The 14818-nt window shown below is 37.4% G+C and overlaps 3 protein-coding genes and 1 non-coding gene across 7 annotated transcripts; 1 reads left to right on the top strand and 3 right to left on the bottom strand.

Moving 5' to 3' along the window:
• Nucleotides 1-1240: 1240 nt before the first annotated feature.
• BRK1 (BRICK1) lies at nucleotides 1241-3655 on the top strand. 4 transcript variants are annotated; one of them, XM_088120750.1, is made up of 3 exons: nucleotides 1241-1610; nucleotides 2118-2200; nucleotides 2650-2927. In XM_088120750.1, exons 1-3 carry the CDS (start codon nucleotides 1478-1480, stop codon nucleotides 2692-2694), a joined length of 261 nt encoding a protein of 86 aa, XP_087976876.1. In that variant the 5' UTR covers nucleotides 1241-1477; the 3' UTR covers nucleotides 2695-2927. The 4 variants fall into 4 exon arrangements, with proteins under 4 accessions (XP_087976876.1, XP_087976882.1, XP_087976883.1 ...); XM_088120756.1 differs by lacking the exon at nucleotides 2650-2927 and adding an exon at nucleotides 3620-3655 and having other exon boundaries at nucleotides 1242-1610; XM_088120757.1 differs by lacking the exon at nucleotides 2650-2927 and adding an exon at nucleotides 3314-3502 and having other exon boundaries at nucleotides 1243-1610.
• Nucleotides 3656-3798: 143 nt separating this feature from the next.
• On the bottom strand, nucleotides 3799-7911 carry LOC111005667 (ABC transporter G family member STR2-like). The gene is made up of 4 exons (XM_022277256.2): nucleotides 7697-7911; nucleotides 5939-6821; nucleotides 5133-5854; nucleotides 3799-5001 (listed from the first exon to the last, which is right to left on the bottom strand). Exons 2-4 carry the CDS (start codon nucleotides 6413-6415, stop codon nucleotides 4017-4019), a joined length of 2184 nt encoding a protein of 727 aa, XP_022132948.1. The 5' UTR covers nucleotides 6416-6821; nucleotides 7697-7911; the 3' UTR covers nucleotides 3799-4016.
• A 611-nt stretch (nucleotides 7912-8522) lies between these two features.
• On the bottom strand, nucleotides 8523-12816 carry LOC111005767 (Glycosyl hydrolase family protein). Its single transcript, XM_022277393.2, has 6 exons — nucleotides 11429-12816; nucleotides 11031-11197; nucleotides 10494-10591; nucleotides 10043-10393; nucleotides 9363-9779; nucleotides 8523-9238 (listed from the first exon to the last, which is right to left on the bottom strand). The coding sequence occupies exons 1-6, from the start codon at nucleotides 12125-12127 to the stop codon at nucleotides 8631-8633; spliced, it is 2340 nt and encodes a 779-aa protein (XP_022133085.1). The 5' UTR covers nucleotides 12128-12816; the 3' UTR covers nucleotides 8523-8630.
• Nucleotides 12637-12832, bottom strand: LOC148213392 (U2 spliceosomal RNA). The gene has a single exon (XR_015793127.1). It is a non-coding gene; the product is annotated as a U2 spliceosomal RNA (small nuclear RNA).
• Between the last annotated feature and the right edge of the window lie 1986 nt (nucleotides 12833-14818).

Genomic DNA, 14818 nt, shown 5'->3' with positions numbered 1-14818 from the left:
AGTTCCTTCTTCTTCTTTTTTTTTCTCTCTCTCTCTTTAGTTCAACTTTATCAAACATTTCCATTGTATAATTGTATGGTTATAACTTATAAACGGTGCTCCATTCGTTATGTTAATTTTCATCTTGTTTTTGCATAAATATCGATTACATGCTTTAAATATCACTTCCAGTTAATAATGATAAACAGTGCTTTTTTTTTTGGAACAATTCCAACTTTATCAAACAGTTCCATTGTATTGTTGTAGAACAGTGCTCCATACTTCATGTTAATTTTCATCTTATGTTTGCATAAATATCGAACACAGTTTCCTAATATCATTTCCGAGTTCCAAGTTCCACCAATATAATTTTCTCAAAAAAAAAAAAAATCCACCAAAATAAACTAAAATAAGTTCTCAGAAAACAAAAATCCATAATTTTTGGAATAACATAAAAAATCCATTAAAATAAACGTAAAAGCTACGAAATAATAATAGAGCGGCACCGGCCTAGCAATCACCAATAAGTTGTTTTAACTTTCAGATATTATTATTATAATTCATGTTCTATTTAAGTTTGAGAAAGTGAACTTTGTAGATATGGTCTATTAAATATTTCTTTTTTGTGAACTCTTTGGTAACTTAATGGAAATGAACAAAATTATTTCGAAATAGTGCTTCAAATAATTAAATTTAGTATTCGATTTGAATTGTTGGCACTATTATTCCTCATAGAGCATTGGAACACGGATGCATAGATTTGAATCATTTATATTTAGAAAAATTTCAATGGATGGAAATCCATATTGAAAAATAGAGATTACACATGCTAGCAATATCTTAGACTTTACAAATACCGTAATCTCTTAAAATTTATTTTTTTTATACAAAAAATATAGTGAAAAATTCGAGCTCATAATTTCTTGGTCAAGTGCTAACATAAACAAATTTTTATTTTTTAAATTTAACAATATGTGAAATATGGATTCAAAACTTGAAAACATGACTTATGTTACTAGTATATAACTTTTTATTAAAGATATAATTCTATTTCTTATTAATAATATCAATGTGTAAAATTTAATTTATTAAAATATAAAATTTTAAATTCTATGGACAAAAATAACTTTTTTAGTACAGTAAAATATGGGTACGAAGACTTTTTTGTTTACTAACAAAGTTCTTTTTGTTTTTTTCGTTCTTTTGTTTTTGTTTTTGTTTTTTTGGAAAGAAACGATTAATTATACAATTTTCATCGTTAGGAAGTTAGGACTAGGAGAGAGATTTTTGTGTGTATCATTGTTTGGTGAAAATGGTAGCCGCCCGGGTCCACTCCTCCAGCTTAATCAACTCGCCTCGGCTGGCGTATGCTATTGAAATTGAGAGCTCACCTTGAATCCAAGCGTTTGCCGCTCGGTTCTCCGGATCTGCATATTCGTGTCCGTGGCTAAGATAAAATCTCTGTAGTGTGACTGGAGATACACACACACACAGGGCGATGGCTAGAGCTGGAGGAATTACTAACGCAGTGAACGTAGGGATAGCGGTTCAAGCCGATTGGGAGAATCGCGAGTTCATATCTCATATTTCCATCAATGTCCGTCGTCTCTTTGATTTCCTCGTTCATTTTGGTAATCTTTCCTTTTCCTCTCTCTGTTCCTTTATTTTATTTTCCACCTCTTTGTCATCGATTGTTAGATCTCTTTATTTGATATTTGAACTCCGTCCATATTCTTACAATTTACCTTGTATGACTTGATATTTTGTTTAACTTGTTTTAATTAGTTACCTTTTGTAATCGATATTTAATTTAATTGGTAGTCTAATTTTGAAACTTAATACCTTTATTTTTAAGATCGAGAATTGAATCCCATGGGCCTTTTTTTATTGTTTAAATGAAGCAACCCTTTCTTTGTTTTCTTTGATCTGGATTTGTATGATTGTTTTCTCCTCCGGAAATTGATTAACCGAGCACCAGCACGCACTTTGAATTTCTCATCCTCCGGCAATCGTTTTCCAGTGAAAACATGTAGACGATGTACTTTCTAATTTTGAAGTCGCTATTGCTGTATTTTAGTTAACCAGTTGCTAAGAAGAGGAATATCTGGGTTTCTAACTCATTTACTTGGTTCCATCAGAGGCAACAACAAAGAGCAAGTTGGCATCTTTGAACGAGAAGCTTGATACTCTGGAGCGGCGGCTTGAAATGCTTGAAGTCCAAGTCAGTACTGCATCTGCTAATCCATCTCTTTTTACCACTTAATGTTTACTCCACCTTGTATAAAAACAGGCAGTTCCCTTGTAATATTTGTCTTGTTTCCATTAGTGCCAACGAAATATGAGGATCTTGTAACCCAGTTTATGAGTTCATATTGATAGTAAAGCCATATCTGTCTAGTATTTTAATAACGATCTCCTTGAATTCTGATTTAAGTTAATAGGGCCCAAACAACTAGAAATAGATTGAAAGATAAAAGGATAGAAGGGCTACAATAATCTTGTAGTAATTCGAGATATTTGGAACCTCCCCTCTCTTGTGTATTCTTACTCAAGCTTAAACCACACTAAACAGTTGTCTAGCTTCATCCTTTCTCACCCTATTTATAACAAATTTCTCAAACAAAAATTACTAATATACCTCAATACCCTAATAATGTTTCTTTTTTTTAGTACAACATGTGGGGTGAAGATCGAACTCGCAACCTTTTGGTTTGAGATATATGCCAATTACCGGTGACCTATGCTCGCTTTAATCCTAATAATGTTTCTAATTCTATCCTAATAGCAATAACTTAGAATATGTGCTGTTATAATAAGAGGGAAAGGTATATTTGATGTCAATGGAACAATATGACTGTATTCGGTGAGGCTGTTGCTAGACCATTGATCAAAATAACAGTGTACATTAGAACTTAACACAACTTCTCCTGGATCATCAGGATTTTCAATTTTTTATTCTTTGGCTCAACTAATGGAATCAGTAGCAGGTTGTTAAATGGCACAGGTCTTGGTGAAAGTCGTTGAAAGATGAATAAAGTTATCAAGTTGTTTAATAGCTTAATACCTCAAGTTATTTGGGTCATCTTGTCCTTAAGTTACCTCCAATCTTCATCAGTCCGTCCACCATATCATCTCAAGTTTCTTTAAGATTGTCAGAAGTCCAAATTGATTGATCAGATAATTGCTTGTTAGCCTTTTTAATTGCATTTTGCTTAGCTCCTTAATATTATTATTGGGCTCTCTACATATTTGATTCCCTGAAATGTGCAAATGTAGCAAGATGTAATATCAGTTTCTTTGGTATAACCTTTTGCCGAATGCTTCACATTCATAGGAATCATAAATGAGCAGCTTCGATACGGGCGAAGACTCCAAGATGATGTAGATTCTTACCGATAGGCTATTAAAATTTAAACCCTAAGCATGAGTTGGCCAAAGCAGCGATTCCTAGGCAAAATACCAAAATTCAGGTCCTTTAAATATTGGATAATGATAATCTCCAATGAAGAAATTGATTTATTTGCCTCTTGGTGTCTTATTTTCTATCGATTTTCTTGTTTGTATAATAGGATATAATTTGTCAATAGCAGTGCATTTAATTCATCCAAAATTAAGTTGCAAACGGAAAACCGAATTCCAGGATGAAAGAGAGGAAGAATGAACAACGGGGCTCAGGGAGTATGGTGAGGTTCCCGGAAAAATTATTCGGAGAGTGTATTTAGCACTGGAATATGGATACGAAAGGTATCCTGCATCCATTTGAAATTTTGAATATCAACCCTCATTGTATGGGGCGGCAGTTTATTGTAGCTCCTCAATTTGTTTTCGGTCCAAACTCGAGAACTTGGTAGCTGTTATTTTAACTTTGGTTTGTCCCAGGAAATTGAAAGTCATTTTAGACTGTAGTTTCACTGATGTAAGTAGAACTTGATTTTCCAATACAAGAAAAACGAGGGCAAATGAAAGCATGAAATTTCATTCTCAATTAAATCAGTACTCTAATGTAGGAACTATTTCTTGACCACTCCCTCGATTATTCACGTCCTCTGGTTCTTGGATGCAAAACGAAGAATTAGGTAGAACAAAATTCTATAAAGCACGGCCCAACCAAGCATCACAATCACATTTTCCCACTTTTTGTCTGAATCGGTTTTGATATGAAGACTTTCCAATATGTTAATACCAGTAATATCAGTTCCATTCGCTTGCTTCCCAAAAGGATTAGAAGTCTGATACTCGTTCATCAAAAGCCCTTCATATGGATATGTCATCGTTGAAATCTTGTTCATCCACTTCCAGTAAGGGGGAATGTCGTGGCTGTTTAAGAAATATCCACAAAACAAGAAAAAGAGGGCAGTGAATGCAATCACAGCAGCGTAACCCAAGATATAGTTCGGTACCACTGAGCTAATGAATACAACAAATGAGTTTGTTGAAAGAAGGGACATGTAGAGGACTATCAGGAAATATATGAAAGATCCTCGGAGTTTCAAAGCAAACCAAACTATGCCAGCATAGACCGCGGCTTGCAGGCCAAGAAAAGGCAGGTGAGTAATAAGACCAGCGATGGTGTAAGATGATGCTCTATAGGCATTGTGGGAAGTTTCACGGATGAAAATGAAACGTTCTTGAATGAATGCTGGGACAGCATCATTGGAAGAGAAAAAGAAGAGACAGACGGTAAAGATGAAGAAGCTGAGACGGTTTGTGATTCCTTGAATATTCTCTTTAGGATTCATGAACATTGTAGCCATCATAAACCCCATAACTGTGAGGACCATCAACCTTGACAGGAACAGCTCAGGGGTTCTTGAGATGTTCTTGAAATTTCGACGCATAAGAATCCAGGTCTCAGAGAAAAATGAGTTTGAATTTTTTTTCCCCAGGTTGTGAATGGGAACAGATTTTGAACCGACATTTGAAGTCAGGTAGTCATTTTCATTCACTGTGTAATCACTGCTATAAGGTGTTGGTGTGCCATGCAGGACATCAAATGAGTATGCATAAGAGGCAGGCGAAGAACTGCAAATCAGAAAATCTGGAGATTATGGTTCTGAATAGTAGGCTTTGATACTGATGAATGGATGATAATAGTAATGTTAATGAAATGCAACTTCTAAGCAATTGAATTGCTTTGAATTGAGTTGATGTACCTCATTTGATTACGCAGCTTTGCTCCATCTTGTTGTCTTTTTGGCAGCCTCAGAGCCTGCATAACCACACTATTACTCGCACTCCATGACCTTGATGTATTATAAGTGCTTCTCAAACTATGATCATGATCATTTAAAGCACAAGAACTGGTTTGCAAGTGGAGCCGTTTTCCAGTCACAATATTGCTAGTTTTTTGTACACCAGACTGATAAGATGAAGCCGGCGAGGCATGTATAGTAGATAACGAAATCTCTTCATCAGACAAGTGTGGGGGCTTCGTTCCTGTTCTAGCGAACTCAGCTAGTGCCTGCACTCCAAATTCAGACCGATCATATTCTTGAATAACATCCATAAGATATTCAATTGGATTTTCTCCTCGAGGTACTTTTCGTCCCATTAGACTGATATGGTGTTTGATATCCTTTGGTGATCCTTGAAACATGAGCTGCCCTCGAGCAAGGATGATGAGATGGTCAAAGAATGATAGGATTCGAGATGATGGCTGGTGGATTGTAAGGATCACAGTGCTGTCAGTGCGAGCTATATTATGCACCTTTTCAATGACACTGTAAGCACTGGTGGAGTCTAGTCCTGAAGTTGGCTCATCAAGGAAAAGCAGTGATGGTCCATGGATGATGTCCACCCCAATTGAAACTCGTCTTCGTTCGCCACCGGACACCCCTCTTGTTCCTTCATCTCCAATATAGGTGTTTCGAGCAGACTGCAATCAGCAACCAGTGATCTCATTGGTTAGATATTGAAATATGTAAGTACAGAAAAGGGAAAAAGCTAATGATCTGCTTACTGATAAACCAAGCTGCTCAATCAATTTCTCCACCCGTTCCATTTTATCGTTTTTTGGAATTGAACCCAGCCGGAAGTCTGCTGCGAACATCAGAGTCTCGTAAACAGTGAGCTTCGGGAAGAGCCTGTCATCTTGCATTATATATGCAGAAGTTCTTTTAATCAAGCTTGGGCTCATTTCCATGCCATCCAAAGAAACTCTACCCTTCAGGCTTCCGCTTGCAATTCTTCCCGCAAGACCATCCAAGAAGGTAGATTTTCCAGCCCCACTGGGACCTAATACTGCGGTGATACTTCCTTTTGGTGAATACCCCGAAATATTGTGCAACAAGTCTACTTCTTGCTTCACCAGCTTCCCTTCATGTTCCTTGTCTTTGATGACAGTATAAGTAAGGCCAGAAAACTCAAGCCCACCATTAAACGTAGTTTTACCAATGTCAAACGCTGTATCACGGCGATTACCACCACCATGGGCCATGTTTCCTGGTTAGTGTAGCAAGCTGCGTATAGAAAGAAACTTAAAAAAACATGAAGAAAGGAAGACGAAGGACTTCAGGTACGTTCTTTTTCTCCTTCTTTTTGGGGATCTCCCAATTTTTTGACTTGAGGAGGCCGAAGAGGAGTTAAATGGAAGCTACGGCTGGTGGGTCAGTGTAGAAGAGGGGGAAAATCCAAAGTTGGTATCATATTCCATTCTTTGAAGGATCCGTACGGGATCGTATGGATCACTAAGAGAACAAGAAGCTTTCTTGTTTTCTTCATCGCCTGGTTTTTGGCTTGTGGCCAGCGTTTGTGCTTTCAGCACGGAAGTCCCCTCCTGTTTTTCATTGGAGTCCTTGTTGGAATTAACATCCTGACGACTGGTTGGATTTGGAGTTTGTCATCTGTGACCATGACAGAATTGTAAGAACGTTTTGCTCTGTCATCAGTTGTGTAAAAATCTTACAACAACTACTATGTCTTCTGGAAGTAAAATAAAAAGAAAATACAATTTACATTCTTGAACTAATAAAGCTATTTTTATTTTATCTATTTGATTGTTAACCTTCTAAATTGTTACGTCTGGTAATTGTTGAACCTTGATGAGTTCGTCATGACTTCACATAACCTTCTAAAGTAGTGGCACTTTCCTGGTTGACCTACCTCTAGAGTTTTCAGCCTTCAACTCTATGGTAAACAATTCCTTTTTACTTGAATTTTGGGATCTGGGTTTATATTTGTAGTAAACTAGAGATGAAAAGTAGAATTGTAATAGTTTAAAATGGATATGAAAGTGGGAAGTTCAATTTCTCCTAAAATAGATGCAAGTTTATAGAGCCATGACAACAGGGGCGAGCAAGAAGTGGAAAATTTTGTCAATTGGGCTTGGGAGTTTCATTGGTGATTATCCCTTTCTCATAAGCCCATTTCCCTCTCGGGTACGTTAAACTTAGATTATACTGAATAGTTATTTGATTTCGAGTGTCTTCCATGGTTGAATTGTGTGTTTTTAGATTCTCATCCTGAATTTGTGTTCTTGAATTGCGTTTGGATGTTGATTTGTATTGGGCCTAAATTGCACTGTAGATAAGGCCCACGCCAGATATGACACAAACATGAAACAATGTTTAAGAAATCAATTAAGATGAAGGTGGTATAAATAAAATTGCCAGGATTTCCCTTCACCAACATGAGCAGATGGTGGTAAAAATTCATATGAACGTTGAGAAAAGAACCTCTTTTCGAATAATTCTCAGCATCTAAGTACTGTTTTGCTTACATAATGATGAAGTTTGTAAGAAAGCAGATGTAGGGGTAGGGCTAAGCTAGAAGGCGAAGAGACAAAAGGGGTCGCAGCAGCACTGGTCAACAAGACAGCAGCAGCATAGCGCAGCAAGACTGCAGCAGCCATCACTCCCCAGCAAGACAAGCAGAGGAAATATTAAGTTTCTATATTATAAACCCAGAAAAATTTTGGTTGCACGATTGAAATTAAATTACCATGCCTCCAGGCAACCCGGTCTCCGCGGCCGAGCAACTGCATATTGTGGCGGCGCCACCACGGGAGGCGGCGGACCCTGATAGTAGGGATGAGCGTACTTGGGATGGCTCATTGCTTTTGTTGCCTGCAGATCAAAACCCACAGCAGATTTTGCTTCAGCTTTGTTTTTATTTATTGAAGCGTAAGTGAAGGTGATATGATCGGCATTTGGCTGTGTTTCTACCAGAAAGTTTTTTCTGGTTTTGGCCAACGTGGCTCACCGATTGAAGTCCTGATGACAGCTACCCATTTTTGCCCAGTTCCCAAGTAAATGTTTTTGTATTTTTTTTTGGTTTAAAAAGTTTTAATTTAATTTTTTATATTTTAATATTTTGTAATGTCAAAATTAGTTGCTTATATAATACTGGAGAAACTAAATACAAAATTTTAAAATACTAGAGACTAAATTGAATGAAGGACTAAACGATATAGATAAAAAGTTTTCAATTTTCATCCTACAATTTTTATATTAGATTTCACATCAAGTCCCTACCATGGCTAATTTATTGAAAATGCCAAGATAGGGAGTGGGAAAAATTAATATGAATCTACAAAGCCCAACATGTGAACTATAATATAAAGTTGAATTAAAATAACAGGCCATATACTTTAATTGAGGTAGCATATACTTATAACAGTGGCAATCCAGGTTTAATTTCACATTTATACACACTTACAAGACCTGAATTGAAATAACATGCTCCAAATCTCCCAAGCTTATTATATGATCTCCTAAAGGTATCACCCTTTTTCCATATTCATCTGCCATACTTAAATGGTTACAAGGATCCACCAAGATGCTGCTTTCAGCTGATTGCTGTCTCTTTACATGCAGCCGATCAAAGCCAATCAGCTGTCGCTGAGGACTGCCTCTCAAGACTTTTGGAAACTCAGAGAACAGCATCACCACGTGGCTCCCATCATACTCACCAGTGTTGGCCACTGATAACTTAACGTAGAATCTGAGCAAATCACAGGATTCTACATCCTCGACTTCCATATAATTCACTTCCACTCCATTTCCTACTTGAGGTATCATGATTCTTCTGCTAGAAACTGCCTCCAAGTTTCCCAAAAGACTCACCTTCTGTGGTGCTGATAACAAACTGTACTTGAAACTTGTGTAGCTCAAGCCTTGACTGAATCCGTAGACCCGGTCTCCTGTGTAAAATCGGTATGTTCTTCCAGGGTAACCGCGTGACGGGTTTGATCTCATGTGCATATCGTTCATAGGAACATTGGTGAATGATTCTGGATACCACGTCACGGGCAACCGTCCACCTGAGATTTTGTTGAGAAGAATATGATACACTAATTGTGATTGGAGCTGTTTTTAGAAATATGTGATTGTGTACTACTGTATATCATGTTCAGTAGTAAAGTAGTATCTTGTGAAGATACAAACCTGGGTTGAAGTCTCCAAAGATGACTTCAGCTAAAGCTTTTCCACCACCTTCGCCTGGGTACCCGATCCAAAGAATACTTGCAACTCTTGGGTCCTTTTTTACAAAGGATATATCAAGCGGTCCACCACCGACGAGCACGAGAACGATCGGTTTCTTACTTACTGATGCCATGGAAGATACAAGGTCCATTTGTTTACCAGGTAGTAAAAGACTAACTCGGTCTAGATCTTCAGTTTCTTGAGATAAATCGAGCCCAGCCACTACAATAACAAAATCAGCTTTCTTGGCAATAAGAACTGCTTCGTCGAATCCACTATCTGATGCGCACATCACATTAAGGCAACCAGACGAGAAGAAAATTGTTTCTACATATTCTTGAAATCCCTCAAGAAGACTCACTGAGCTGCAGGGAACTCCTGATCAACAAAACAAATGTAGTGGTTTCTTTAGCTGACCAAGATGAGTGATTACAGAAAGAACAAAGCAAGTGTATTCTAGTTCAGTTTCCGATAGCAAACATCAATGTGGTTAGAAACTCGGAAAGACCAAACCTGGCCAATTTTTCAGACCGTCAAGTAATGTAGGAAAGATCTTATTCCATGGAACAGAGAATACGGTTTAACGACTACTAGAATCGAACTAAACCATAATTCAAGACTGATGAAACAAAAAAAACCACCTGCATAGGCTCCAAGCAATTTGCTTGCATCGTTTGCCAAAGATCCAATAACAGATAATGAAGAAACAGCCTGCTTATTCAACGGTAGAAATCTATTTTCATTCTTTAAGAGCACAATTCCTTGCCTTGCAGCTTCGAGAGCCAGAGTTTTGTGTTGCGAAGTGCAAACACTTTGTGCTCCCAGCTCTCCATACTTCCCCTCTCTGGGATGCCCGTCGAAGAGTCCAAGACGGATTTGAACCGAGAAAAGATTGAGGAGAGCTCTATCTAACTCTTCTTCTTTCACCTTCCCTTGATCAATGGCGGATTTAGTAGTCCGAAGCATGAATGAACCACAATTAATATCCATTCCTACAAGCAATTCAATTTCTTATCATCACCTTCTTCGAGTCGAGAACCCCCACACTAAATGACACTAGAGGTAGCTAATCCATAGAAGGCATAGCAATACCTGCTTCGAGAACATCTGCTACAGAATCCTCAGGGGTGTGGGTGTACTTCTGATATTCATAAATTGTAGCTACTGCATCACAGTCCGAGGTGATGTACCTGTATTTGATTGAAATAAGGAATAAAAGGTTAAATAACAACTTAAGTCCTTGAACTTGTAAGTTTAAAAAGTACAAGAAATTTAAAAGGTGTCTAAACGGCCCTTTGTATCTAAAATTGTAGCTACTTTTAAGTTTAAAAAGTACAAAAAATTTAAAAGCTCCACCTCATTCTGAAGAAAATCTGGGTGTTCCAGCAAGAAATACAAACTTTCAATTTTGTATCTAAACGGCCCTAAACTTTCAATCTTACCTAACTTATTAAACATTTTTTAAAAGATTTACGAACCCAAAACTCTGATACTTCAGGAACTATATGTGTAATTTAACCAAGAATAAAAATCCAAGCCTTAAACCTAGAATAGCCCATTAACTCATTTAGATGGGCAGTACTGATTTTCAAATTCTACCTGATGAACAACTAAAGGGGAAGTGTTTACCCGTTGAAGCCCCAATCATTTCGGGCTTTCTGCAGGAGATCGGGCTTTGCACAAGCAGGCACCCCATTTATGGCATTGTAAGAACACATCAAGCAGCTAGCCTTTCCTTGTTGAATACAACTTCGGAATGGTGGCTGATATGTATCCCCGAGGTCTTGTTCTGTTACCTAATAAAATGATGATCAATTAAAGCTCTAAACTGACCGAGTCAAAGTTCAAATGGGCAAAATCATGTACACTGTTGATTCTATTGTCCTCACAATGTGAATCCCAGATGATAAGATTAAACCAGTTGAGACTTGGTAACATAATGGGCAATTCCAAATTACTTGAATGAAGTAAGCTAGAGCTAGAACTAGAACTGGGTGATACGTTGCGGGAAAGAAAGCAAATCTTACCACAGAATCGAAGGTATACCTACTGAAATTCCTCCATTTCTCCAAGTCGTAGGCAGTAAAATGCTTGCAACAAGCGGAAACCATTAAACTTTCCATCCCAATCTCATCGCCTCTCCCCCAATTCCCGCTCTGAAGACCTCTCACGAACTCAATTGAATAAGCCGAAGCGACCATGGGGTCTTCACCGGGAGTCTCCTGGCCCCTTCCCCATCTGGGATCCCTAAAAATGTTGATGCTAGGCGCCCAAAACGTCAGCCCAGATTGCCCCAGATTGAACATTGCTCTAGCCTCGACTGCGATTGCGGACCCAATCAAGAACCAGAGAGTCCGATTGAAGGAAGCGGCGGTGACGAGGACTTGTGGGAAGCTGGTGGCGGAAGTTACGGGGCCGGTGAAAGAGACGCCGGGGCCGTTGGTGGCTATGCCATGGAGGGCCTCCGACCACCACTGGTAGGAAGGAATACCGAGGCGGGGAATGCTGGAGGCGTTATTTGCGAGCTGTAGGATCTTTTCTTGGAGAGTGAGCAATGAGACAATGGATTGAGCTCTGGCTGTGGTGGAGAGGGATGCGTTGCAGAAGGGATAAGAATTGTGGTGCGGTGGACTACACGGAAACTGGAGACCAGAGGACGATTTGGGGTAGATGATGCAGAAGTGGAAGAAGAAGAAGAAGAAGATGGATTTGGATGAAATAGACATCTTAAAGTGTAACACAGAGAATTTTGAGGTGGAAGACGACGAGGATTGGAGCTAATGGGCAAGAATGGCGGCCTTTGCTGTGTTGCCACACGAGTTGCAAATTGCGAGTGGTGAACTAATTCGAAATTGTTTGGTATTTCATTAATGTTGTGATCCACTACCACAATTATTGCGTTCTACCAGTTGAGTTCCCACATCCATACAACTTGCTTTTGGCTTGAAAATATTAATGTATAATGATCGATAAAATATTAAATACAATTCTACTAAATCCATCAACCTTAAACCCAACTACCATACCTCACTTATTTAACAAAAAACTCCCACTAAGACTCTTTTCATTTTCATAATATTTATTAAAAAAAGGAAAAAATCTTACACCCTTGTATCAAAAGATATTGATTGGATAAAAGAGGAAAAAAAGGTCAAAAAGATATCGGCGGAACAGGGGCCATTGGCCAGGATGGACTGATAATAAAAGATGGGCTGAGATTTAGGACTACAGATTGGAGGTGTGCGCCAGGCCCGAGCATCAGTGCAACGCAAGGGCGACGCGAGAGAGCCCCAGAAGCAAGCTGCTGTAGTGGGCCCTCAACCTAGAAAAATAAATTTAATATCATGTGGGCCGATGGCCCACGTATCAGATATTAAACTGATAAGAACAGATACTACACTTGATCTTAGCGAAAAGGCCGAGAAAGGTATGAGTTCTCCAAACTTGTATTTCGTCTTTTATAGTCTATCTTCACTGCCTCTTTTTCGATACAGCCGATGTGGGAATTACCAAAATTCCTTCTCTCCCACTACGCCTTTTTAAAAAAGACAAATGATTCAAAACCCACAAAATGCAAATTCCCCCCCCCCCCCCCCCCCCCCCTTTTTTCAGAACAATAAATATGGTGGTTTTTTTTTTTTAATAAACAAAACACTTCATTAATGGAAAACATCAAAGAGCCTCGTGGGCTACAACAAAAGAAACATCTTCTTTCACCTTTTGAGAAATCTAAAGAGGAAAATTAGAGAGCCATGAATGGGAAAAATCATATTTGATACACTCTCTAGCAACAACATAAGAAGCCCCATTTGAATACCTACTCACATACACAAATTGAGTAGAAAGAAAATGAGAGGCAGTAGATATGATATATGTCTTCGACTAGGTCGCTGACTCATTTTCACAGTTTAATTCACCGTTGATTGGTTGAATTGTGTTCAAAAATTTCGATTCGAAAACGACATAGGTAACTCCCAAATGCTCAACAAGCCTCACTCCTTGAACAGTCATTATCTACATGCGAAGAGGATTTATCGTGGAATTTGTAGATGTCATCATCACTTGGATCTCGTTTTGAATGTCTCGGACTAAAATGTCTACCCCATTCAACAATAACCAACGTCCCACGAAAAGAGTAGAGAATTCCAAACACTTCTGGCTTGATTTTACCAAATATTTAAAGACAGCAACATCAAAAATCAATGTAGTATACCTTTGAATTAAAAAAAATGTGGAAGCACTTTCTATGAAATAGTTTTAATTAAAATAATGATGTATTCTATTACATTTCTTCAAAATGGTTTAAAATCACAATTTTGTTTAGTTACACAACGCTAATAGTGATTCTACAAACATCAAATCAACATAAAAATGATTTTAAAGTTCTTTCCGATCAATCACTTTGCAAGTAATCAACTTTAAAGTGATTTTTCAAAAAATATTATAAACTATTTTGATTATTGAAAAAGTAATTGTTAGTTATTATTGAACCCTCTAAATTTATTATATAAAAAATATATTTATATTTTTGACCCTCTAAATTACTTTAGCAAATTAATTCAACCTCTCACTAATTCCAGTATTAGACCTTTTACTTATGGTTCCAACCCCAAAAAACAATAAAGATTTAATAAAAGTTTAAATTCATCAATAATACAGCTCAGGTATGAGGGTTTGATGAACGGATTTAGCCGTTCGTCATTCGATTTATTATTTTATCTGAGAATTTTATAATAATTTTAAATTATTGATTATATAATTAAATAGAAGGGGCAGAAGTGGAAATATAAAAAATAATTGTTTAGTTATGAATTATATATCATGGGCGTGGCAGACAGACACCGTACGCAGCGACGTCGACCATGTACGGTACGTAAGCCCATTCAGAGTGTGGACCCCACAACACCAACCCCTTCCTCCCACTAGTCCACGTCGTCCATCCTCCAGCCGATTAACTTTGGGCCGAGGATTCAGCTCGGCCCAATAACTTTGGTTCAAATTTGAACCGACTCATTTTTAACTTATAAGAAAAAATCAAAAGAATTATTAGCTCATATTTATGCTTTTAAAGACTTTATATGTTTATCCTTATATACGTGAGGATAAAATCATACAAATATTGTTAACAAGAAATTTAAAGAAAAAAGAGAGAGATTTAATAAAATCTACAAATAATTTAGTGTATGACTCTACATACACACTTTTCATTTAATGTTATGGTTTTTTTTTCCTACAAAATTGACTATAATATATATTATGGAGTAAACCTTTCTCATGAGGTTTTAAGTTAAGAATTAAAATAAACAACTTGATACAAAAATTAATTGTAATCTAAAAGGGATTTTGATATTATAATATAATTTGGAATGCATAACATTGATTTTTAAATTTTATTTTATTGTCTTTGGTATAACAAA

The sequence above is a fragment of the Momordica charantia genome (genome assembly GCF_013281855.1).
Source record: "Momordica charantia cultivar OHB3-1 chromosome 1 unlocalized genomic scaffold, Mcharantia_2.0 BLBB01000001.1, whole genome shotgun sequence".
Lineage (NCBI taxonomy): Eukaryota > Viridiplantae > Streptophyta > Magnoliopsida > Cucurbitales > Cucurbitaceae > Momordica > Momordica charantia.
The sequence above is the reverse complement of the archived record's forward strand: the minus strand, read 5'-3'. Positions and strand labels throughout refer to the sequence as shown.